We start from the raw sequence: 25080 nt of genomic DNA on the forward strand, positions 1-25080 counted from the left end.
GCTCACTCTGCCACTGTAGACCAGTGAGGCAAGCTCACTTGAGAATCTCACCAATTCTTAGGGAAGATCTCTGAGGGAGGCCTTCAGGGGTTCCTACGGATCTGATTGCTGAGTCAGATGCAGTCACAACTCTCAACCAACTCTGACAACTTGGGCTTGCCCGGTTGTGGTCCAGGTACAGTGCCAGATCATTTCTCAGCCTTTTGGCAGGCACAGTGCCGGATTCCAAGTTTTGCTGCCCTTTGGGCTTCTTGTTCTGAAAGATTTGATAGGAAATGCCCTGGGACCACATTTGCAGTTGGACCCATGGTAAGGGATTTTGTACATACCTGGGTGCCCTTACTCCGTTATTGACATGAGCAAGGACAGAGGAAACATGTGTTGGGGGAAAGTTTTTATTTTAATGACCCAAACTCCATGTTTAGTCATGCTGAGAAGATGAGAAACTTCCTGTATGTGAAAAGGGTATCTTTGTGGAAGGTAGACTAGAATGGGTGTGGAGTGATTGCAAAACCCCCAATAACCCTCAGTCCTCTGTCCTTGTTAGCTGGAACATCAGCTCTCATCATCGCTGCCTGCCCTGCAGTAACTGAGAACTCATTGAGTAACCACACAGTCCACCACGAGAAAGCAAAATTACACATAAAAGCCTCTGGAAGTCTGTGTTTGATACATTGCTAATAAGAGCAGATTCCAAAGATATGACAAAGAAAGAATAGCTACTAGTGATGTGATTTGGGAGACATCACTATGGATTCATCATACTCAAATCCACTGGCCATCTCTCATCCTCTACCAAGACTTAAGGCCTTCAAGGATATACTTGAAATAGTTTGTCATCTAACACAATAGATAAACATTTGCTAATGAAATGTTAAGCTGTAACAGAATGAACTCTGGGCAGGGCATGAGGTACTTTTCTCTCATTTGAATATCTCTCTACTTGTGCATCAGATGCCAAACTTGAGCTCTTGGCAGAAGGTTATGAAATAAATTCAAAGTCAGCAGTTCTGCTCTTCTTGGCTGTCCAACAGAGAGCACTATATATCTTGGCTACCTAGAGGGCTCAGAAGATTAAATGGAAAATGCCCGTAGTAGGATGAAGTAGTTTAGAGATAAAGTCATAGGAAAAGGCATTTGTTTATATTGATTCTTCAGAATAAGCCATGGGTAGGAATGGAGCTAGCTTCTTCCTGACTCAGAGTGGGAGCTTTTACCATAAACAGTATCCGACTTTGATTCTGATCTTCTCCATGGTGGGTAGGGTTTGGTTCTCCAGATGGGTTTCAAAAGCTGAACCACCAGCCCTTGTCCTGGCTTTTCAAATTTGGAGATCAATTCTTTCAGGTTTGGGAAGAGCTGCTCAGGGGTGCCTTTTGCAGTCTGCAAAAACACAAGAAAGGAGTTCTCTCACTATAGTGTGAAGTTTTGTGTGTGGAACACAACATTTCTCAAAGCAGCGACTTTCCAGGATGCCACAGAGAGCTGATAAACTGGAAAGGGGTGGCTACCAGTTCAAGCTTCAGAGTCCACACCAACCTCAACTTACAGAAACCCAGGCTGTCAACACTGACTTCTTACTTACGCTATTCTGGGAAAAGAGGATGTATAGGACCTGACTTGGCTCAACTAGCTAATCCTCTTCCTGAAAGAACTAGCATCTCATATAGATATCGGTTCATGTCCTGGCTGCTCCACTTCCCATTCAGATCCCTGCTTGTCGCCTGGGAAAGCAGTAAACATAGCCCAAAGCCTTGGGACTCTGCACCCATGTGGAAGACCTGGAAGAAGCTCCTGGTTCCTGGCTTCAGATCTGCTCAGCTCCAGCCATTGTGGTGATTTGGGGAGTAAAGCAGCAGATAGAAGACCTTTCTCTCTGTTTCTCCTTCTCTCTGTAAAATCTGGCTTTCTAATAAAAATAAATAAATCTTTAAGAGAATTTGTAATCAATGTCTGACGTATTCTTGACAAACTGTTGCGGGGCCATTCTTGTTGCAGACACAGTGTCAGGCCGTGGGTGGGCCTGGTTGGCAAACTTTGCTGTCTGCGGAGACTGACAGAGGTGGGCTTCTGATGGGAAAGGAGCAAATGAAACTACCCTGCTTGATGAATGCAGAATCCCCATGGGGGCACCAAGGCCAAAGGAGTGCCTGCGTAACTCAGTGAAATTGGAAATAGCTGTTTCCTGCTCATTAGCTATATGCCAAGTACTATTTTATAATACGGCCTTACAGAAATGATAAAAACAAAAGGAATTCGCTTGCCCTGCTTTCACGATGTTTGCTTCTCTTGATCATCACTGTGGTTCTCCTCTGGCCACCAGGCTGTGCTACAGAAAGGGGTGGTGAGCAAGATGTTGACATGCAAACTGGTTAACCTCAAGGCTAACATGGCTGAGATAGGGCTGACATTGAAGTTGTCTATAGGAAAGTCGCTGCAGCCCAAGGCATCACTGACCGTAGGCCTCTGGCCACCGTGCAGTACCGCTCCTGAAGAAACAGCTCTTGGTGTCTGAGTTAGCATTGATTTGGATGCAGCCTACGTTGTCCAGATGAGGAGACAGAATAGGGCATTGGGAATTAATACAGGATTTCCCAAAATAAGCACAGCAAAGAAAATGTGCTTAAAAGCAAGTACTACAAAACATTTTTACAAGATGTTTCATTGTGAAGTAGTTTCCGGTGTAGAAAAGTTGCAAATTAGTAGAGTCTAGACTTGTAGCACAGTGTGTTAAGCCATTATTTGTGCTACCGGAATCCCAAATTGGAATGCTTAATATAGTCCCAACTGCTCTGATAATGGTCGCTGCTAATACAGCACATCTGAGTTCTTGGCCCCTGGCCACACATTGGAGACCAGGATGGAGTTTCTGGCTCTTGGCTTCAGCCCTAGCTATTGCTGACATTCAACAGTGAGCCAGTGGATGAAAAATCTCTTTCTCTCTGTCTCTGCAGCTCTGCCTTCCAAATAAATAAATCTTTAAAAATAGGTAGAAAAAAATTTAAAAACCCGTATATTGTCTTCACTTAGAACCTAGATGCTGATTTTTATTTTTATTCTTAGTGTATATACATATAAATGTGCCTAAATACATGTGACTAATCTTTTTAAACACTTCTTGAGTTTTAAGTCACAAGAAAAGTATCCCTTTCACCCTAAATACTTCAGTATTTTCCAAGAAGTAAGAGCATCCTATAATCACACCATGTGCTGAGTCCCACCGGGAGTCAGCCTTGCTGCCATGCCATAGGTTGAGTATTCTTGATTCACGATGGTTGGATTGAACCAGAAGTGCTTCAAGTTTGGGAGGTTTGGGCATTTAGGAACATATGTGTGAACATACATGATGACATATCCTTTGGAAAATGCTCAAGTCTGAACACAGATTTTATTAATGCTTTTTCTAACATATCTTGAAGGTAATTTTATGCAATATTTTCAGAATTTTATAGATGAAACAAATTGGAAGTTTTTCCAATTTGCATTATGTCAGTTCTCAAGATGTTTGGGATTCTCAAACATTTCAGATTTTGGATTTTCAGCATAGGGACGTTCAACCTGCGCTTGCTGCTCTACCTGAATCTTGCCAATTATTTTAAACAATATCCGTAAAGATATGGAAAAAGAAACATTATGTATATAATTAAGTTGCTTGGGGATCATTACATATTGTGTTTGCTTCCAGATATTCACAATGTGTGTTAGCATATTGATGATTCTGACACATCTTCTAATAAAAAGAATCTGCTTAACATCTTATACAGGTGTTCAGAAAGATTATTTCAGAATTTTCTATAGGTAACTCAAAATGTTTGCATTTATTTTACGTTTTACACTAGATAACTAAAATCAAAAGATGCCAAAGATTTTTCTACTCAACTCCCAGTAAACCAGAAAAGTTAATCAAATTTCCAAAGCTTCTGGTTATTTGATACTTCCATTTATCTTTTTCTTTTTAAAAAATTATTTATTTACTTGTTGAAAGAGTTACAGAGAGGAAGAGGCAGAAGCAAAGAGAGTGCGAGAATGAGGGGAGGGATGGGAAGAGAGGGAGATTTGATCCACTGGTTCACTCCTTAAATGGCTGCAACAACTGGGTCTGAACCAGGTCAAAGTCAGGAGCTTCAAGAGGCTCTCCCAAGTGGTTGCAGGGGCCTGGGTACTTGGGTCATCTTCTGCTATTTGCCAACTGTATTATCAAGGAGCTCTATTGGGAGTGGAGTAGCCAAGAACCAATCTAGCACCTCCATGGGATGCCAGCATCACAGGCAGTGGTTCTAATGTGCTATGCCACAGCTCTGGCCTGCCTTCTCTTTTTATTTTTTTATAACTTGAATATACTTGACTTCCCAAACCTTCAGATCTCTTCCCAACTTTCCATTCTATCCTGATTCACTACTTAGTTTTCTAATCCAGCAATGGTTTTGCATGGAGTCCAGGTTGGTGCATCTGGATATTGTTAGAGCCTGGGTTGTGTGCCTCTACATGTTTGAGTAGTAGCCAGGGCAAGAGAGGATCTAACAGCACCTTCTCATCTCTCAGGAGGACAAGCTCATCTATTGGTCTGACTTGTGACTCTGTCTTCACCGGGTACCTTCCCAGGTTCAAGAGGTGACCTCAGGTCCTTCTCTCCCAACTTCTTGTTGCTTCAGGAGTCCTTCTAGGTCTTACCTTTATCTTGTAATGCCCATGCTTCTCTCTGGAGATTCGGTATGTATAGACAAAATTTTTAAACCTGTGGAAATATGACTGTGTGATTCACAATGTTCTGAAGGTAATTTCTTCTACCATATTTTATACTTGATGCCTTTGTCAATCTTGAAGTCTGAAAAAGAAACTGATTGTTTTCAGCATCTTGCATCTGTGGGAAGTTTGAAGAAATAGATTTTGAAATGGGGATGCCTAATCTGAAAGTCCGAGTTCTAGCAAAGAGGATAAGGAGAGAGAATTTATGACTGCCATGGTCTTGGCACTTCTCTGTTATTTTAACTTAGCCTGAAGTTAATAGGACAGCGAATCATGCCTGTGCTTCTCATTAGATGACTTGTCATTGGTGCAGTAGAGATGGTGTCATGAATGTAGAGAATGATGCTTTCAACTTGTGATGGGTTCACCGGGATGTATCCCATTAAGTCAAGAAAGATATCCACTTTCAACTATGCTTTATTTGTTCAAAGAGCAAAATCAGAAACCTGATTCAATTCAACACTCTTCTGCTTGTTTGTGGCTGAGGGGAAACACAGCCACATGGACTGTTTTCAATATGAATTAATGACCTTGAACCCCACCCAGGCTCTAAATGCTTCGAAGGAATCATTCCATTTTCAACAGTGATTCGACATCTTCCTCTTTCTCCTGTCTTTCCAACCCCATCCCTCTGCCCTGAGATATATCATCCCTTCACCAATCTTAGAGAACTTCCTGCCTCCTGCCACCACAGCTATTGGCGTCTGCCTTCATGTGGTCTGTCTTTATTGCTATAGATAAACTTGGCGTGCCATTCTCCAAAGCTAATTGCTCTGTTTCCACAAAATGCCAATTTGCTGCATCCATTAAAGGGCATACGTTTCTCTCTCTCTCTCTCTCTCTCTCTCTCTCTCTCTCTCTCTCTTAATTATTCTTCTTTACACACAGCCTGGTGTACCTTGTGGAATGAGGCAAGTGCCTAGGTTGCATTGAACCTAGAAAATCGTTACACTGCAGGGAGAAAAGCAGCCAATAGCTGGCGGGCATTCTGAGCCTGGTTAATGCTAAAATTGTGTTAACTCTACTAGTGTGCCAACATAGTTGCCTATTCTTTATTTTATTTCTTAAGATATGTTGGGGGCAGACGCTGGCACAATGGCAGGCAGGTCTGTGAACCCACACACACGAGCATGCCTGGGCCCTGGGTAATCAGGTGGGAGGGACCCAAGGAAGCATGACACACCACCAGAGGACTGGATTTGGGGATTGGCATGCTCGCAAGCATGGGAGGATGTGGATTACTCAAGGAAGGCAATCTGGAGGTGTGTGGGAGGGAAGACTGCTGAGGCAAAATGTGACAGCCGAGGAGTGACATCCAGGGAAACTTTCACCAACCAGGCTACTGCACTTGCAGGTAAACAAGTGGGCCGAGATCGGGTGGTTTGGAGGAAGGAAATTGGAAAAACTTTCAGGGCCAAACCAATACGCTCACCCACGTGGGAGACCTGAGCTGGGCTTGTTGGTATCAACCACATCTCCTGGAGCACTTGAAAACCATGACTGGGAGGCCTACCTGGAAGGCCTCGACCACAGTACTCAACAGTGAGTGTTGAGGTAGGGGGTGGACCACATCAGGCTGGGTCATGATACTAACCAGCATGCAAGAAAATCAGATCTAGGGGCAGATTCTGTGAGGGATGTGTGGGCTGAACGCTGTGGGACTTGCATACCAACTGGTTTACCCACGGGCTGGGAATAGTGACACACTGAGCTCGGCATGACCCAGAAACAGGAAGGAAAGAAAGGATGATTGGAAACAGTTGTGTCTCATCCACTTTCCCGCATTTCTCAACCCTCTGCAGCCTAATTGGTGATCCACATCAAAAATAAAATAAATTCAATATATATAAAAAGAGAGAGACAGGAACTGGTTCTGGGAAACAAGCAAAAAATCAGTGGCATAAAAGAGACTCTAGGAACAGACCTGTGTATAAAAACTTGTTATAGACCAGAGCTGAAACAATAGATTGGAGTGGAGGGGCTAGACTACTTGCTACATGGCAATGGAAATGTTTACGCGTGGAAACAAAATTTGATTCCTTCTTTGCCCAATTACAAAAAACAAAATATTAACATTCGGGAAAATAAACTTGAGTGAACAATCAGGGTACCTTGAGTTAATGAGTTCTTAAGCCACAGGAAGTGCTAGCTGTGGACAAGATTAATGAATTTACTTTTCTTAAACTAAAATTCCATATATCAAAATACACTATTAGCAGAGTGAAAAAGCCCACAAACTGAGAGAAGGAAATTACAACACAAATATGTTAATATTAATGTACAACAAAAAAGACAAGTTAATGGCATTGAAGGGAGCAAGAACATAAGTTTGTACCTTATATTCTAGGGACAGTAAATAGAGAATCTCCCACTGGGAATTCTTACATTTAATTTCAAAAGACTGGTCTAGTCTGCCCCAGCCCAAGTTTCTGTATTTCCTTGTCCCAGGCAGCAAGACCTGCAGTGTTGAATTGCCCAGGAAAGCTGGTCCTGATCCCCTATCATTCCTCAATTTTCTTGGAATTCTTCCACCCCTAGAAATACCCACAAGACCCCAAGCTATAAAATGCCCAGTTTGCTGAAATACTAAGCCTTTGCCAGATGGTCACTCCATCTATGCCCAGGCAGATGGCCATATCTTTTCATTTATCTCTAATAAATTCTATTTGGCTGTGAGTTTGCTTCCTGTTTCTTTCTGTGTTTCCGCACCTCTTTTCCAACATTGGTGCCTTGCTTTCTGCGTCACTTTCCTAACAGTAATAAATATGTGAAAAGATGTTCTACTCTACTATTGCTCAGGGAAATATGAATTCAGCAATAGTTAGGTATCATTTCATACCAGAATGCCAGAGAAGTAAGATTTATTAATACAAACTATTGGCTGTGTTGTGGAGTTATAGAAAATTTTATGTACTACTGATGGGCGTGTGATTGGAAACTCATGTATTCTAGGACAATTTGGAATATTTTAGGAAGATTAAAATATATATAACCTATGAGCTCCAATTTCCATTCTTTGGGATGACTGCATCGGGACAAAATTGGCAACAACAAAATTTTATTATTTATTAAAACACAAACATCAGTGTCCAGTACCATGTGCTAGCAGGCAAAGCCATCGTCTACACTGCAGGCATTCCATGTGGGTGCCAGTGTATGTTCTGGCTCCTCATTTTCTGATCCAGCTCCCTGTTTATGGCCTGGCAAAGCAGCAAAGGATGGTCCATAGGCCCCTGTAGTCACTGGAAGAGATTCCTGTAGAGACTGGCTCCTGGCTGTGGATCTACTCAGCTACAACCATTTCAGCCATTTGGGGAGTAAGCCAGCAGATAGAAGATCTTTCTCTGCCTCTTCTTTTCTTTAACTCTGCCTTTCACATAAAAATATCTTTTTTTTTTTTTAAAAGCCCAAAGATTACATAAACTAAGTATTTAATACATTTAATATATTTAAAATACAAAAATTGGGCCTGGTGCAGTAACCTAGTGGCTAAAGTCCTCGCCTTGCACACGCTTGGATCCCATATAGGCGCCAGTTTTTGTCCCGGTGGCCCTGCTTCCCATCCAGCTCGCTGCTTGTGACCTGGGAAAGTAGTCAAGGACGGCCTTGGGATCCTGTACCTGCGTGGGAGACCCAGAAAAGGTTCTGGGCTCCTGGCTTCGGATCGGCTCAGTTCTGTCTGTTACAGCCACTTGGGGAGTGAATTAGTGGATGGAGAATCTTCCTCTCTGTCACTCCTCCTCTCCATATATTTGACTTTCCAATAAAAATAAATACATATCTTAAAAATATATATAAAAATTAAGTAAAAGTATAATTGAAAATAGACATAATAGAAAACAAATTTTCTGATAGCTAATATTATAAATTAATTAAACACAGTGTCCAGGGACTGGCACGGTGGCTACAGTCCTTGCCTTGCACACACTGGATTCCATATGGGCACTAGTTAGCATCCCAGCTGCTCCATTTCCTTCCAGATCCCTGCTTGCAGCCTGGGAAAGCAGTCAAGTCTTGGGACCCTGCACCCTCATGGGAGACCTGGAGGAGGTTCTGACTCCTGGTGTGGGATCAGCTCAGCTCCGGCCATTGAGGTCACTTGGGGAGGGAACCAGTGGATGGAAGATCTTTCTCTCTGTATCTCTTTCTTTCTATAGATCTGCCTTTCCAACAAAAATAAAACAAACCTTTAAAAAAAACAAACCATAGTATTCAAAAATTGACAATTAAATGTTCCATAAAATTTAATTTATTAATCAGGAGAAAGTTGGAAAGTAAAATAATTTATTTTAAGGTTCAATTTTGAAATAAAGAAAAAATACAAAGGAAGGGATGAAGGAAGGAGGAGAAAGAAGTGGGGGCAAAAAGGGGAGGGAGGACATGACCACCTGTGCCTCATATTTGTCTACATTAGTTGAGATACGGCAAGAATATAAGCATTTCCAAATACACCTCCTGACTTCCTCATTTCAAATCATCCCATATCTTGGTTGACAGTTTAGAGATATTTTTTGAACATGTTGGATTTTTATAGTTGGTATTTTTCTCTATTGAAAGTTACAAAATTTGTTCTTTAGCAAGATGGGTGGTGAGTTATCTAGAGACCATGTGCTTACTAACTGCCCTGAAACAGCCTTCCTCTCTGAAACAAACCATTTCAACTGATCTCAAGGACACACCACTGATTCAACAATCCTTTGTTCAATTACTGTGAGGGAAAAGTTACATTTTTTTTCCTCTAGACATTCTCTTTTCTGAAGATTTATTTTCCAGAAAAAAAAAAAAAAACCTTCATAATCTCCACAAAATGGACCTAGAATGAATACAGCCCCCCCAAAAAATTGCATCCTGAAATTTTTTTCTCCTCTTTATGTTTTGGAGGGTGGGATTTTCATGGGGAAGAAGAGGAGAGAAAAGGAGATATGGTTTGCTTGGTATAATCTTGTCTGGATAAGCCTCAAGTCTTCCTAAGACTTTTTCATTTATTCATTTTGAGTGGGAGAGAGATTGAGCACTCCATCTGCCAGTGCATTTCTTAAATATCTGGAAATAAGGAACTCATTCCAGGTCTCCCACTTGAGTGGCAGGCACCCAAGTAGTTGAGTCATCACCCACTGCCAGTTACATTCATTATCAGAAGGTGAAAACGAGAATTGAGTGATGTGCATTGGTATCAACCACTAGGCCAAGTACCTGCTCCAACTCTTCTTATGTATCTATCATAATTATGACAGTGAGGAAATCACAATAGCCTTAAAAGCCACACACCTGATTTTGAATTCCACCCCAATCTTCCAGCCCCCTCCCCAACCCCGCCCACTCGCCAATCATCCCTAGGCATTCACCTGCAGGCGCCAATCCCCTGGAGGCCTGGCCTCAATCCCTCCCAATCCCGCCCCCTAAACCTGGCAGACAAAAGCCCGCCCCCCCCCCCCCCAGGTGCAGCTCACTCTCTGGTCTCTCCCCTCTCTCTCTCTCATCTCCTCTTCTCTCTTTCCTCTCTCTCTCTGGTCTCTCCTCCTGTCTCTCTCTTCTCTCCTTTTCTTTCCTGATCTTCACCACTCCTACCCTGTTCCTGCTCCGTTGGAATAAACCTCCTAAGATTAAAAAAAAAAAAAAAAGCCACACACCACAATACCACAATAACCAGCCCTCATGACATCTCTGCCATCCAAGGCATCACCCAGAAAGCTGATGATACAAGGCAGCAGAGTTGAAGGCCAGCGTTGATAACTTGAAATGAATAGTTTGCAACAAGGCACTCCATCCAGGAAAGGAAAGGAATCTATAGGCAGAGAATTCACCCATTACTCTACAAACCTACCACTTATCATCCTGTATTTAAATTATGTAGCTGTCTCTACTTCACCTCAGACTGTTCTAGAAGGCCGGAATCATTACATCTGTTTTGTTCATCCTGGCACATTGCCTGACTCAGCATATATACTCAAATATTTGTCAAAAGGCGGCGAGATATACCACATGTATTTGAAAACAGCTTACAAAGAGACATAAAAGAACACTTCACCAAATAGAGATACAATCTTTTTTAATGCAAAGATCATGGACAAAATATTAATTTGAATCAAATTACAGTTTAATTTGCATCCCTAGTGCCAATCTGCCCCAGAACTCCAGATTCTCTTATTTCACTCTCTTATTTATAAACTCTCAGCCGCGCCTTCTAGGCATTTCAAGCATTATCTATTTATGACCAGTAAATGCTAGTGCTGGGTAGTCTCTGTGTGTTCACATCCTCCTTCTACCTTTCTCGGCTCTGCTCTGATTGCTGTGAGCTTCAACCAAAGCTCTCTTACCTTTATGTTTCTTACAGGTTTAGCCAATAGGAGACATATATACAAAGAAGTGTTTGCAGAGAGAATAAGGGTACTCAGCAACAAGGATGAAGTAAAAGATTCTGCCTGCCTTCATCAATAAAGAATTTGGAACTTATGTTTTCAGGGGCTGGCATATATACTTTGTTATTGGCTAACTAAAGCCTGAGTTTAATATTGGCCTATGTTGGGCCCTGCGTGGTAGCCTAGCAGCTAAAGTCCTTGACTTGCACATGCTAGGGTCCCATATGGGCACCAGTTCTCATCCCGGTGGCCCTAATTCCCATCCAGCTCCCTGCTTGTGGCCTGGGAAAGCAGTGGAGGATGACCTGAAGCCATGGGACCTTCACCCGTGTGGGAGATCTGGAAGTGGCTCTGGGTTCCTGGCTTTGGATTGGCTCAGCTCCGGCCGTTGCGGCCACTTGGGGAGTGAATCAATGGATGGAAGATCTTCCTCTCTGTCTTTCCTCCTCTCTGTATATCTAACTTTTCCATAAAGATAAAACAAATCTTCAAAAATATATTGGCCTATGTTAAACAGACCAAATACCAACATTTCCCTGGCACCCAATAGATGAAAGAATCTGATAACTTAGGGACTTGGGCATAGTGTACAGATCTATCACATGCAAGCTATTTAGTCACTCCTCATGTTCCCAGGACAGCACCAGTATCTTTGAAAGCTGTGGCTGTCTTCTGAAGGCTTGGGTTGATAGTGGGAAATGTTGCCACGAAATGGGATGCCTTAATGTCAGTAGAAATAATGGGATGCAAGAATGGTAGATGGCAGGTGTTAGCACTCAAATGAGAGCGAAAGCGACTGCAGTGGACACAATTACCACTCTAATTACCACAATTACCACTCTAATTGTACCATTGAGATAGACAATGGTACAAGAGTGAGAGAGAAGGAGAGGGAGACAGAGAGGAGGAAAAAAGGGAAGAAAGACTTAGTGAGAAAGAAATAAAAGAAAGAAAGGTAGAGTGAGGTCGAGAGGGATCTTCCATCCACTGGTTCACCCCACAAAAGGCTCAACAGCCAGGGTAGGGCTAGGTCTTCTTAGTCTCCTACATGGGTGGCTGGCGTATGAGCACTTGAGCCATGAACTGCTGGCTTCCCCAATGCATCAGCAGGGAACTGGATCACAAATGGAATAACTGGGACTCAAACCAGCACTCCAATATGGGTTGTTGGCATTGCAAATAGCAGTTTAATACAATGAGTTACAACATTGGCTTCTAGCAAAACACTTTTCTTTTCTTTTCTTTCTTTCTTTCTTTCATTTTCTTTATTTCTTTCCTCCTTCCTTCCTTCCTTCCTTCCTTCCTTCCTTCCTTCCTTCCTTCCTTCCTTTCTTCCTTCTCTCCCTTCTTTCCTTATTGCTTTCCTTGCTTTTTCTTTCCTTGGGAGTTCCCCAAAGAAGTCTCATGAGAGGCGACCCACAGACCTAACTCCTGTCTGTGCCAGCTAGTGTGCCATCTGGATCAGTCTGTCACCCACATCAGCCTGTCCACATACTGGTGGTTGCAATTGACTGGTCAGCTCTGTCCCCAGATCCATCTCCTACACAAAACAGTGGATGTACGGACCAGCCCATCCCTGCTCATGACACACTCCACCCTCATGCAAACCAGCAGGAACTGCAGCCTAGTTGGAGTGTCTCCCAATAATCCCCACCAGGCTTGCTCTCAAACCCAGTTCCTATGCATACTGATATGTGCAGCAGATTGGTCTAATTTGTTCTGTATCCCATTCAGCTCTTGTGCACATCAGTGGGTATTGGAGGCTATCTCAACTTGACTGACTACTATCCAGCCCACACTCATGCCAGCAGGTCCCCGTCTGGCCAGTCCTGTTCCCAGTCCTGGTTCTCATGCTCACCGGTATGATTTGCAACCCATCAGAGGGGTGCCCACTGTTTCCCTACTAGGCCCACTCCAGCTATGGATCCTGCACTTTTCAGACAGTTCTGCAGTCTAGCCTAACAAGGCTTGCCCCAGTCCTAGCAATTGCTAGCTGATGATGCAACAAAGCCCAACCAGCCCGCACCTACTCTTGCTCAGGCATGTACCAGTGGATGTGGCCACTTAGCACAGCCTGGCTTACCCCCAAATCCAGCTCACATGTAGGCCAATGGGTTTTGTACCCCTGCCCAACCTGATCTGCCCCTAATCCCAGCTCTCACACTCACCATCTACTGACACACACAGAAACCGTGACTGGGAGGCCTGCCTAGCAGGGCTAGATCACAGTACTCACAGTGAGTGTCAGGGCAGGGAGTTGAACATGCCAGGCTGGACCGTGATACAAAACAGCAGGCAGTCCCTGCAGGTGAGCGCAAGAACCAAGGCTGAGAGAAGGTCAGATTGCAGTTCCCAGCAGGGGAGTCCTGGCAGCCTCCATATCAGGCTTGCTAACCCTCTCCCCTAGGTCTTACATGTGCTGGTGGATGCTGTAGCCCAGTCTCACATGTCTCACCCTACCTCAGCAATTGCCAGTGGGTGATGAAGCCTGGCTCGACCCAGCCTACCCCCAGTCCAAGGCCTAATGTGAACTGACTGTTGTGGCCCAACCCATCTTGTCTTGTACCTTGCCTTGGCTCTCACATCTGCCAGGGGGTGCTATAAACTGGGTCAATCTGACCTGCTCCCAGACAAGACCCATTGGCATACTGGTGAGTGCTGTAACCTGGCATGATCTGGCCTTCTCTCAGCCTTGGTTCTTGCGCTCATCTGCAGGGACTGCCTGCTGGTTAGTATCATGGTCCAGCCTGGCATGTTCAACCCTGACACTCACTGTGAGTACTGTGATCTAGCCCTGCTGGGCAGGCCTCCCAGCCATGACTTTCATGTGTGTCAGTAGATGGTGGTTGATTCAACAAGCCCAGCTCAAGTCTCCCAGGTGGGTGGGTGTATCGGTCTGGCCCTGAAACTTTTTCTGGTTTCCTTCCTCCAAACCACCCAGTCTCAGCCCCTTCATTTACGTGCAAATGTAATAGCCTGGTTGGTGGAAGTCCCACAGAAGTCACTTCTCAGACATCACATTCTGCCTCAGCAGTCCTCCCTCTCACATATCTACAGACCCCCTTCCCTGAGCAAGCCACAGTCCCCCATGTCTGTGAGCATACAAATATCAAGCCCATTTCTCCAGTGGTGTGTTGGGTACTGGCTGCCAGGGCCCACTGTACACTTGGGCATGAATCTGTAGACCTTGTCTGCTGGTGTGCTGGAATTTGCTTCCAACATATCTTAAAAAAAAAAAAAAAAAGAATAGGCAACTATGTTGGCACACTTGTAGAGTTAACACAATTTTAGCATTAACCAGGCTCAGAATGCCCGCCAGCTATTGGCTGCTTTTCTCTCTGCAGTGTAGCAATTTCCTAAGTACAATGCAACCTAAGGAGTTGCCTACAGCTGGGGTGTTTATTTATTTATAATTCCTATCAACAATGTAGTCAGAAATAGTTTGCCTTCTTTTGATATAAATGCCAATATATAGAATCAACTTTCCTTCAAGCACTATCTTGCTGTGATATAATATATCCCAGAAGGACACGAACCATCTCATCATCCTGTAACATACGATACTAGCCCAATGCCTTAATGACATTTGTCACTTGTCCCCGGGGGAGGGGAATATGATGACATGGTGTCACTTCCATTATTCCAGAACTTTTGATATCTGTCATTCACCCTATTGTGATAGCCTTCTCACTGATCTCTTCCCATGTATTCCCACACAGCACCTCAGTCTACTTGAAGAAATGGGTGAAGGAAATGAACAGATATTTCTCAAAAGAACTAATTCAAATGGATAATAGACATATAAAAAATGATTAGGCTACCTAGCTGAAAGATACAAATGAAAAACACACTGAGGTTCCACCCAACTCCAGTGAGGCTGACCTATATTCAGAACTCTATCAACAACAACTGCTGGCATGGGTATGGGAAGAAAGGTACCTTCCTTCACTGTTGGTGGAAGTGTAGGCTAGTACAACCACTGTGGAAGTCAGTATGGAAAGTGCTAAGAGTACTGAAAATAAACCTGTTTTATGACCCAACCATCCCACTTCTGGGAATATATCCAAAAGAAATGAAATCTGCATATGAGAAAATGATCTATAATCCTATATTCACAGCAGCACAACATATAATAACAAAGACATGAAAACTAGCCAGATTCCCGTCACAAGAGGAGTAGATAAAGAAACTGTGGTACATCTACTCCATGGAATACTACTCAGCCATTAAAAACAATGAGATTCTACCATTTGAAACTAGTGGTCCCAACTAGAGACCAATATGCTCAGTGAAACAAGTCAATCCCAAAAGGACAAATATCATATGTTCTCTCTGATATAAAGGCAACCTTTTATTGTAAAATAAAAGATCATTAACATTTTCAATACTGTTTTTACTACATCTTATGAGTTTTGACATTTTTCTTTTTTTATTATCATTATCATTTTATGAAAGAGTTCCACTGGCCTTGGGATTTCCCTTGCCCTCTCCCCAAATCCCTTTCCCCTTACTACTGATTTTCCCTATGCAATAGTATTGTTCTTCATAAACAATCATAAGTCCATCATTGCGGGCATGGACAATGGCAGAGAGTCCAGCATCCCATTGTCAAGATATAGTTAACAGTTTCATTGGGGGTTCATATTTGATCTGGAAGTACAGATGCATACTGCATTGCATATTTACATCTGGATATGATAGTCTCCATTACAGTTACTATACATCCCCTTAAATGAAAGGCCACAAAACAAAATTAACGGGAAGAAAAAAAGAAATTTACAATGCCATGAAGTTAATAACACGCTACTGAATGACTAATTTGTCACTGAAAAAAATGAAAAAGAAAATCAAGAACATTCTCGAAGAAAATGCTACTGTATTATCTACTGGTCAGTAAAGAATTTAATGAGAGAAAAAGTGTTTTGAAGCGATAAAAATAAAAACAAAAGTATCACAATCCATGGGATATCGTTTCTGTTTATCCTTGTTTGTGAGATATGTCTCCTGTAGGCAACAAATAGATGGGTTTTATTTTTAATCCAGTCAACCAATCTATGATGTTTGACTGCTGAGTTCAAGCCATTTACATTTAGGGTTAATATGAATAGTTGGTAATTTGGTCCTGTCATCTTAGCAATGGGTTCTTCATTGATTTAATCTTCTGTTATTTTACTGAGATGTTCTTCACATTTGCCTTTAATTTTGGTGTGTGCTATTTCTTTTCTCTGTCAAGAGAACATCTTTAAATCTCTTTGGTAGGGCAGGTTTGGAAGAGACATATTGTTTTAACTTTTCTTGACTGTGGAAGAATTTTATTTTATTTTCAAACACAAAGGAAAGTTTTGCTGGATATGTTATCCTGAGCCGACAATTTTTTTCTTTTAGAATCTGGAATGTGTTGCTCCATTCTCTTCTAGCCTGTAGAGTTTCCTGTGAGAGGTCAGCTCTGAGTCTGACTCCATTCCTCTGTTGGTGAATTGATTTCTTTTCATGTGCACATTTAAGAATCTTTTCCTTATGTTTGATTGAAAAGAGCTTGATGATCATGCGTCTTGGTGAAGATCACTTTTGGTCAGGCCTGTTGAGAGTTCTGTGCCCCTCCTGGATGTTGTTTCCCAATCCTTTCTCTAGATTAGAGAATTTTTTCTTTATTATTTCATTAAATACATTTGCAAACTCAGCTTCTCTTTCTGCACCTTCTGGGACTCCTATAACTTATATTTGACCTTTTAATAGTGTCTCTCAATTCTTGAATACTTTTTTTTAGCTTTACCAAGCTCTGCTTCCAGCTTTTTGTTTGTTTCCCCCTGGTGGCAGTTAATATCTTCCAATTCTGAGATTCTTTCTTCTGCCTCCTTCATTCTATTTTGGAGACTTGCCACTGAATTTTTAATTTGCTCGATTGCATCCTTCATTGTCAATAATTCTGCTTGAATTTGTCTCAGTGTTGCTATTTCCTGTGTGGCATACTCCTTAAATTCCTTGAACTCCTCTATGTGCTTCTCATTGTTGATAAGAAGCTTTATGAAGAGTTTTCTGAATTCTGTGTCCCCATTTTTATTTCTCAGTTAACTCTGAGGTTGGCAAAGGTTATGCTCCTTTGCAGACAAATCTTCAGTAATATTCATTGTGCCTGTGTCTCTTCTTCTGCTCTTGGTCATTGTACTTCTGGTTATCAGATTCTTCTCCTTGGGGCAGGTTTCTAAGCTGTGTTACCCACAGGTCCACAGTTCGATTTTACTTTTTGCAGTTGGTACACTGTTTGTAGTCACTTGTGCCACTCCTCCCAACTACTTCCAGTTCTGGGATCTTATGTTAGACTTCTACCAGAGTCTCCATAGCCTCCAACTCACTGCTCTCCAACTCCTGTGATTTCATGCTGAGGCTGCACCATTTCTGTACAACCTTTCTCCCACTTCTGGTTGGAGCAAGTCCCAGGAAACCAGGTGTCCTATATAGCTAGGGTGTTGGTAGTGTTGAACATGCCAGAACCTGCTGGCTGCTAGGTCTGAGAGACACATGGACATATTTTGAGTCATAAGATGCCAAAGTCACTATTACTTTCTTTGGGATCATTGCAATGCACTGATCTCAGTGACTTCACTCCCAGGTCAGCATATGTGCAGCTCACTGTTGTCCCTGCCGTCTCAAGCCTTTGCCACACTGTACAAAATGGCCCATGATGTGGCACTCGTGGAGTTCTTGATCTGTTGGCCATTATGTCTGGGGGCTAGCTGGACCTATTTTGGGTGGGACCTCTAGGATGCCACATTGATGCAATGTACTGATCCAGAAATGAGTTTGTTCCCAGCTTAGTGCATGCACAATCCTACCCCATAGCCTTTGTGTCCCTACACAAAATGGTGCCTGATTCGACTCTGCCAAGATGTCTGTATTATAAAATCCTCCCTGTTCCTGCATAGCCCATTTTGGATCTGCTGCTCTGCCTCTGCTCCTGGTTAAATAAAACAAGCCAGCAGGATTAACTTTTTTTTTTTTTTTCTCTAGGCTCACCTCTTGAGCTCCTGGTTAACACCCCTTCCCACCTGGTTGCTGGTGGAGTTCTGGCCACTGGTGGATCTCAGCTCACTGATCACTGAATGCTGCTGGGGTATCTGATCACTGCAACAACACAGCGAAGTCTCTCCTGCTTCCCTGTGTCTGTCAGTCTTCAGGTGCCCCTCTGCTGTCGGTCTGTCCTCTTCTATTTCCTGGAATGTGTCCTCTCTGCTTCACACTGGCAAATGTTTCTCCATCTTGTTTAAACGTACCCTTACCCTATTCTGCCATGTTGATTCTCCAATATTTTTGTTTTTATTTTTATTTTTTCAAAAAAGGTTTTTTTCTCTTACTAATTTCCGCACTGACTCATAGGTTATACAGTAGCATCATTTTCTCCTTCTTCCTTCAAGATGGTTTTTGATTTTTTTTCATTTTTTTCAGTGACACATTAGTCATTCAGTAGAATGCTATTTAACTTAATGCGTTTTTAATTTCTTTTTTTCTTCCTGTTGTTGATTTTGTGTTATGGCTTTTCATTTAATGAGATGTATTGTAACTATGCATTAGAGACTATTACATGCAGATGTGAAGACACAATGCAGTAAAGATGGACACCCAATGAAACTGTTAAATACATCTTTACAACAAGATGCTAGACTCTCTATCATTGTCTATGCCTACAATGCTAGAATACACTTAAATAGCAGGATGATGGACTTATGACTGATTGTGAAGGACTATACTATTGTAACGACATTGAGTAAATCAGTGGGGGTGTGGGAGTTTAGGGACGGTGAAGGGAAATCCCAGAGGCTATGGAATTTTATCATGAAATAATAAAACATATCATTTTGAAAAAATTCATCAAAACTTGCCATACCTCCATTCAAAATTTTCCCTGGGTTCTCATTACATTTAGAATAAACTAGAGAGCCCTTGAAATGGTCTATGAGCACCTACATCCTCTAGCCTTAAGATCCTTCCCAGGCTCATTTCCTATCACTTTCTACCTTTCATTAGCCACTTGATCTTGCTCTCTTTATTCATACTAACAACAGCTCAAAGCCAGGCAGGGGAGCTCACAGCTGCTCTGCCTGCAGTGTTCCACACTCAGATGTTAGCTTGGCTCACCTCCTCATTTCATTCAAGTCTCAGTTCAGATTACAATCACCACAGAGAACTAACTACTTATATACAGGCAGGTCCATCTATCTTTATTTCCTAACCTCTTTTAAAAAACACACTGGGGACCAGCGTGGTGGCTCAGCGATGGCTCAGTGGCTAAATCTTCATCTTGCACACACTGGGATCCCTTACCGACATGGGTTCATGTCCTGGCTGCTCCACTTCCCATTCAGCTCCTGGCTTGTGGCCTGGGAAAGCAGCAAAAGATGGCCAATAGGGCCCGGTGGCGCAGCCTAGCAGCTAAAGTCCTCGCCTTGAAAGCACTGGGATCCCATATGGGCAGTGGTTCTAATCCCAACTGCTCCACTTCCCATCCAGCTCTTTGCTTGTGGCCTGGGAAAGCAGTCGAGGACGGCCCAAAGCCTTGGGACACTGCACCCGCGTGGGAGACCCGGAAGAGGTTCCTGGTTCCCGGCATCGGATCGGCACACACCAGCCCGTTGCGGCTCACTTGGGGAGTGAAACATCTGATGGAAGATCTTCCTCTCTGTCTCTCCTCCTCTCTGTATATCTGGCTTTCCAATAATAATAAAATCTTAAAAAAAAAAAAAAGATGGCCAATAGCCTTGGGACCCTGCATTCATGTGGGAGATCTGGAAAAGGCTCCTGGCCCATGGTATCAGATCAGCTCAGCTCTGGCCATTGCATCTACTTGAAGAGTGAACCAGCAGATAAAAGATCTTTCTTTCTGTCTCTTTTTGTCTCTGTAAATCTGCCTATCCAATAAAAATGAATCTTTTTTAAAAAGTTTTATTTGTTGGAATGGCAGAATGACAAGGTCTTCCAGCCATTTCTTTCTGGTGTACTATCCAGCTGCCGAAAATAGCTGGGCTAATCCTGGCTGAAGCTGGGAGCTCCAAACTCCAACCAGGTCCCTTATGTCTGTGGCAGTAACTCAAGCACCAAAGCCATCATCTCTTACATCCAGGGTGCATATTAGCAGGAAGATGGACTGAAGGCAGAGCTGGATGTGTACATGGGATGCAGGCATCCGACGTAGAGCTTAACCTCTGTCAAATGCCTGCCCTCATTTTGTTTCTGTTTTTACTCTATTTCATGTATGCTACCACTGACTTACACATTAGCATAGACTTTTAAAATGTTTAGCTTGAATGGGGAAAAGTTCAGATGTCTATTTGAAAGGGAGAAAGCGAATGGAGGAAAGCCAGGAGCTCAGAACACAATCTAGATTGCCTACCTGGGCACAGGGCCTCAAGTGCTTGCTTGAGCCATCACCTGCTGTCTCCTGGGGTGTGTATTAGCAAGAAACTGGACTGGAGGTAGAGACTAGAACTGATCCCAGGTTTTCTGTCTGTTCTGGGATATGGGCACATCCAGTATCAACTTCACCATGATATGCACCTAGGATATGGGCAAGCCCAGTATCCGCTTCACGATGATATGCACCTGTGATATGCGCACAGTCAGTATCAGATTCACCATGATATGCCCCTCTACCATAAGCTTTTTGAAAGACAATTTATAAATGTGCATTGGAAATTAAAATTTTTCCATCAGTTTAATCAAATTGAATGTATAGTGATTTATCCTATAGAAGTTATCAGAAAAATGAACAATGACTTAAGCACAAGGACTCGAGCATTGTCAATATCTATGATGAGAAATAATTGGAAAAAGCTTAGCTATCCAATACTAGAATATGTTTAAATTAACCATGCACTTTCACAGAGGTCTGTTATTATATAGATATTAAAATAAGAATTTGATAACAGTGGGAAAACACTATAATATGATAACGTTAAATAAAAGACACTAGACACAGCATTGTGTATAGATGTTAATCTATGGACAGAAGAGGCATTTTAAAAAGGCCACTAAAAACATTTAAAACATGAATAAAAATATTACGCTTTTCAATAGGATCTTAGGTGATTATCATCTCTCTATCTCTTTCTTCCCGTACTTTTCTTTAAAAAATGTACACAGGGAGGGCCCAGCATGGTGGCCTAGCAGCTGAAGTCCTCACCTTGAGTGTGCCCCGGGGTCCCATATGGGCGCCAGTTCTAATCCCGGCAGCCCCACCTCCCATCCGGCTCCCTGCTTGAGACCCTGAACCATGTGGGAGACTTGGAAGAAGTTCCCAGCTCCTGTGTTAGGACAGGTGCAGCTCCGGTTGTTGCGCTCACTTGGGGAGTGAATCATCAGATGGAAGATCTTTCTCTCTGTTATTCTCTCTATATATTTCTGACTTTGCAATAAAAATAAATAAGTCTTTAAAAAATGTACACAGGGAATGCCTACATCGCATGCTGTACTACCTGACTGGAGTCCCAGCTCCATTTTCACTCGCACTTCTGGCTAATGCACACCTTGGGAAGCAGCAGGTGATGATCTAGGCACATGGACCACTGCTATCCATGCCGGAGACCTAAACCGAGCTCCTAGCTCCTGACTCTGCTCCCAGTCAGGGGTTATTGAGAACATTTGAGCAGTGACCAGAAACTAGGATTGCTCTGTGTTTCACCCTTTCTTTCTGCTTCCCATGTAGACAGATGCATGGATAAATGGATAAACACATGATAGATGGGGGAGAGACATAACACCATCTTAAATGTAAAAAATTCTGTGGAAAATTGAATTCAAAGATAATTTTATTTCCGTGTTAAAAAAATGTGAAGTCCTGGTGTGTTTTCTTTGAAATGCTTAAAAAAAGTTCATAAAATGTGTGAAAAACAATGGATAGCCTACAAAAAACTTTCTGCATTGGAATCAACTTTTTTAAAAATTTCGTTTTCCAAACACTTTTTGAAGACATTTGAATATAAACCAAGTTTAAGTTTATTTTACATAGATGTATTCACAGTTGGTTTTGGTTTTCGACAGAACACTAATGTTTCCTTGGTTTCCTGTCACGTCCTCAAGAAGTTTGTGTTTGACCCCCAGTGCGAGAAAGACAAAGTGAAGCCTGCTTTTTCAGTTTTGCTGTCGAAGTTTTCAGCTTCATTTCAGACGTGAGGAGTACACAGGGCTTATAAAAAATATAATCTAAAATATATTCGATATTAAATTCTTAGTTGAGATTTGAAAAAGCTTGAAGATTTTCTGCCTTTCTGTGAATTGTTTTGCTCCTTCCAGTGTGGTTTCTCTGGGGGAAGAGTGAACAGCTCAGTTGCTGTGACAGACGTCTGAGCCTTTGTACAATTCAATTTCACGAACAGCCCACAGATTGTCTGTTGGTTTCTTGCTGTGGCTAATCTTGCAGGGGAAATTTGTTCATGGTTCACATTTTTAGTCTTATTTTGGCCAAACCATGAAAGGTCAGTTGAAGGACACAGAATTGACTACACCCTGTGATATTAGTTATGTGCTCTGCATTTCTAAAGAGTTGGGAAGATTTTCAAAGATGAAGATGAAAAAAATTGCTCAATGTTCCAAATTACTACTGATCCATTGGGACAAAGTGAACATAACCTTAATGTATGGTTATGCATATATTGTGATATGCTTATGTGTAAGTTGTTACTAATAAGTAAAATAAGTGGTCATGATAGAATGATACACATTAGCTTTCTTCTATATGGAATGTTAGCTACAATTTCTTCTATATGGAAAGTTAGCTACAGGTTGCCAACTATCATCTATAATGTCCCACTTACGTATATGCTATGGGAATTTGAAAAGCTCATGGAAATGGAATTTAAAATCACTTTATTTTATTGCAAAAAAATTGAAATTAATAGTTTTTATGATATGTGACTTCTATGGATTATTTAAAGATTCTTCATTTGTGCACAGAAAACAGTATGAAGAAAAATTGTTAAAATACTAAAAAATGGTGACTTCTGAGTGATAAAATGGGATTAATTTCTGCTTTCTTCATAATTTTTTGTACATGTGATTTTTCTAAGATGAGCTTATATTCATTTTATATCCAATAAACAGTTATAATTATCTGAACCCCACCCACCTTTCCACAGCGTTCTGAATCTGAGAGTTGTAAATGACTGGAAATGGGAAGAAACTGCCATGAGCCCACTCACCGAGGACAGGCAGTAGGTTAGACTGCTTCTCTTTCTCACCTTTCTATACCTTCCAAAAATGCCTCTGTGCCCTTCACACCTACAGAGGAATCCTAATATCTGCTCTTTTATATTCCACTGATTACAAAGGCAAAACCAATTCTTGCTGACCTTGTCTTAAAAGGTCATGCTGTGTACAGATAACATCTTACACAATAGTATTTTCTAGAAGCTCTGCCATATTGTAACATCAGATAACGTTTCCTGTGTGGTCCACCTAGTTGTCTGGTGAGGGATTGTGTGGAGAGGTTCTTTCTTGCTGCGTCTTCATCTCTTCATGCATATTTCTAACTTTCTATGTGGGACCATACAAGATTCCACCATCAAGTCCTGCTTGAGCACTTTCCGATATATTTCTAAGGTAACCACCTGGTATACATCAGTAGAGCTGAAGACATTGGTAAACACAGATAACATAATAATAAACTTAGCTTCAGCTTAGCTTCAGGAAAGTTTCTTCACAAATTAGTGTCCCTTCTATGGCAAAAAGATTTGCAAAAAAGATAAAAGAAATAATGCATATGACATATTGCACAATGTTTGGCTCACAGAAGACAGCTTTTGGTAGCTGTTTCTGTGTAGGTGTAGACAAATAGACTGAGATTTGTATTGTAATAATGATTCTGACTTTGTCTATATAGCATTGTCTATTGGAGCATGGATTGGTTTATCTGACTTCTTCAAAAGAATCTTTCCATACCCTCCCTTGTCATGTGTCTGTGCTTTTGTATTCGTTGTATTGTTTCCTCTCAACAGAGTGGAACTCCATGAGGGAAGAAACATTACCTATAGTATTTATTACTGTTTCATGATACACAACAGGTACTTAGTATTTGCTAACAGAACAAAGTATTAAGGTTCCATTGATCCTTCAAATCTCCACTTTCCTGTGAGGCTCTCCAGCCCTCGAAGAATACAGCACTCTTTGCCCTTACCTCCTATGGTGTAGACGGTAGTCAACCATCGCAGTTCTTACATGTAATACAAAGTCTGTTTGCTTTTTTATTTTCCCTATTAGGTGAGATGCTATGTTGGAGGCAGAAACCAAGTGTGTGCTGTACAGGAGACTCTAAATCATGATTGAGCAACAATGATTGGATAGTCCAGGGTGATGTTTATGGCGTTAGGTTTTTACAACGGTCATGATGAGGTGGCTATGCTAACCATTTGGCCTGAGCCTTAACCCTGAACGAGCATGATATTTTCTTCATCCTTCAGTACCCTAAGTGGGCAAGTGAGAGCTGATTATGTGCAGGCACCCAACAAATGTTTACTCTTGCTTTTCTATTTGATTTGTTCTCAACACTGGTTAGTAACAGCTGCTTTACATGAATGTATTGGCTGGACTGATAGACTACAGAACACTTGGGAATAAACACCGATTTTACACGCTATATCCCAATGGACCACATACCCTTCGATCCTGGTAGAGTTCTGACCTGCCTTGGACATGTGTCTTGTACCTTTTCATTGTTGCCCCACCACAGGCTAGCTCCTTGTCCACTCATGTCTGCCATTGTCTCCAAGTTTAACTCATGCTCTACATCAGATTGAGGTCCTTCAAACTCAGCCCAATCACTTTCCTTCTCAGAAACGATTTATATTTCCCTATCATCTATAGAACCGTAATATCTCAATCTATTTCCGCAAAAGCTGGGCTCCGGAGTACTTTTGATTGCCATTCATGAATCATATGTACTCTAAAATATCTTTCTTCTAGATTTCTGCTGCTGTGTTTTTTTCTTCCT

General features: G+C 42.0%; 1 protein-coding gene across 1 annotated transcript in view; it reads right to left on the bottom strand.

Moving 5' to 3' along the window:
- The window catches only part of SH2D1B (SH2 domain containing 1B), a 38808-nt gene that overhangs the window by 1217 nt on the left and 12511 nt on the right, over positions 1–25080 (bottom strand). Inside the window, exons 2-3 of the mRNA XM_058660556.1 lie at positions 4672–4735; positions 1218–1383 (exon numbers count right to left, since the gene is read on the bottom strand). Of these exons, the coding sequence (XP_058516539.1) occupies positions 1218–1383; positions 4672–4735 (230 nt within the window). The remainder of the gene's footprint in view (positions 1–1217; positions 1384–4671; positions 4736–25080) is intronic.

This window comes from Ochotona princeps, chromosome 2 (genome assembly GCF_030435755.1).
Source record: "Ochotona princeps isolate mOchPri1 chromosome 2, mOchPri1.hap1, whole genome shotgun sequence".
Lineage (NCBI taxonomy): Eukaryota > Metazoa > Chordata > Mammalia > Lagomorpha > Ochotonidae > Ochotona > Ochotona princeps.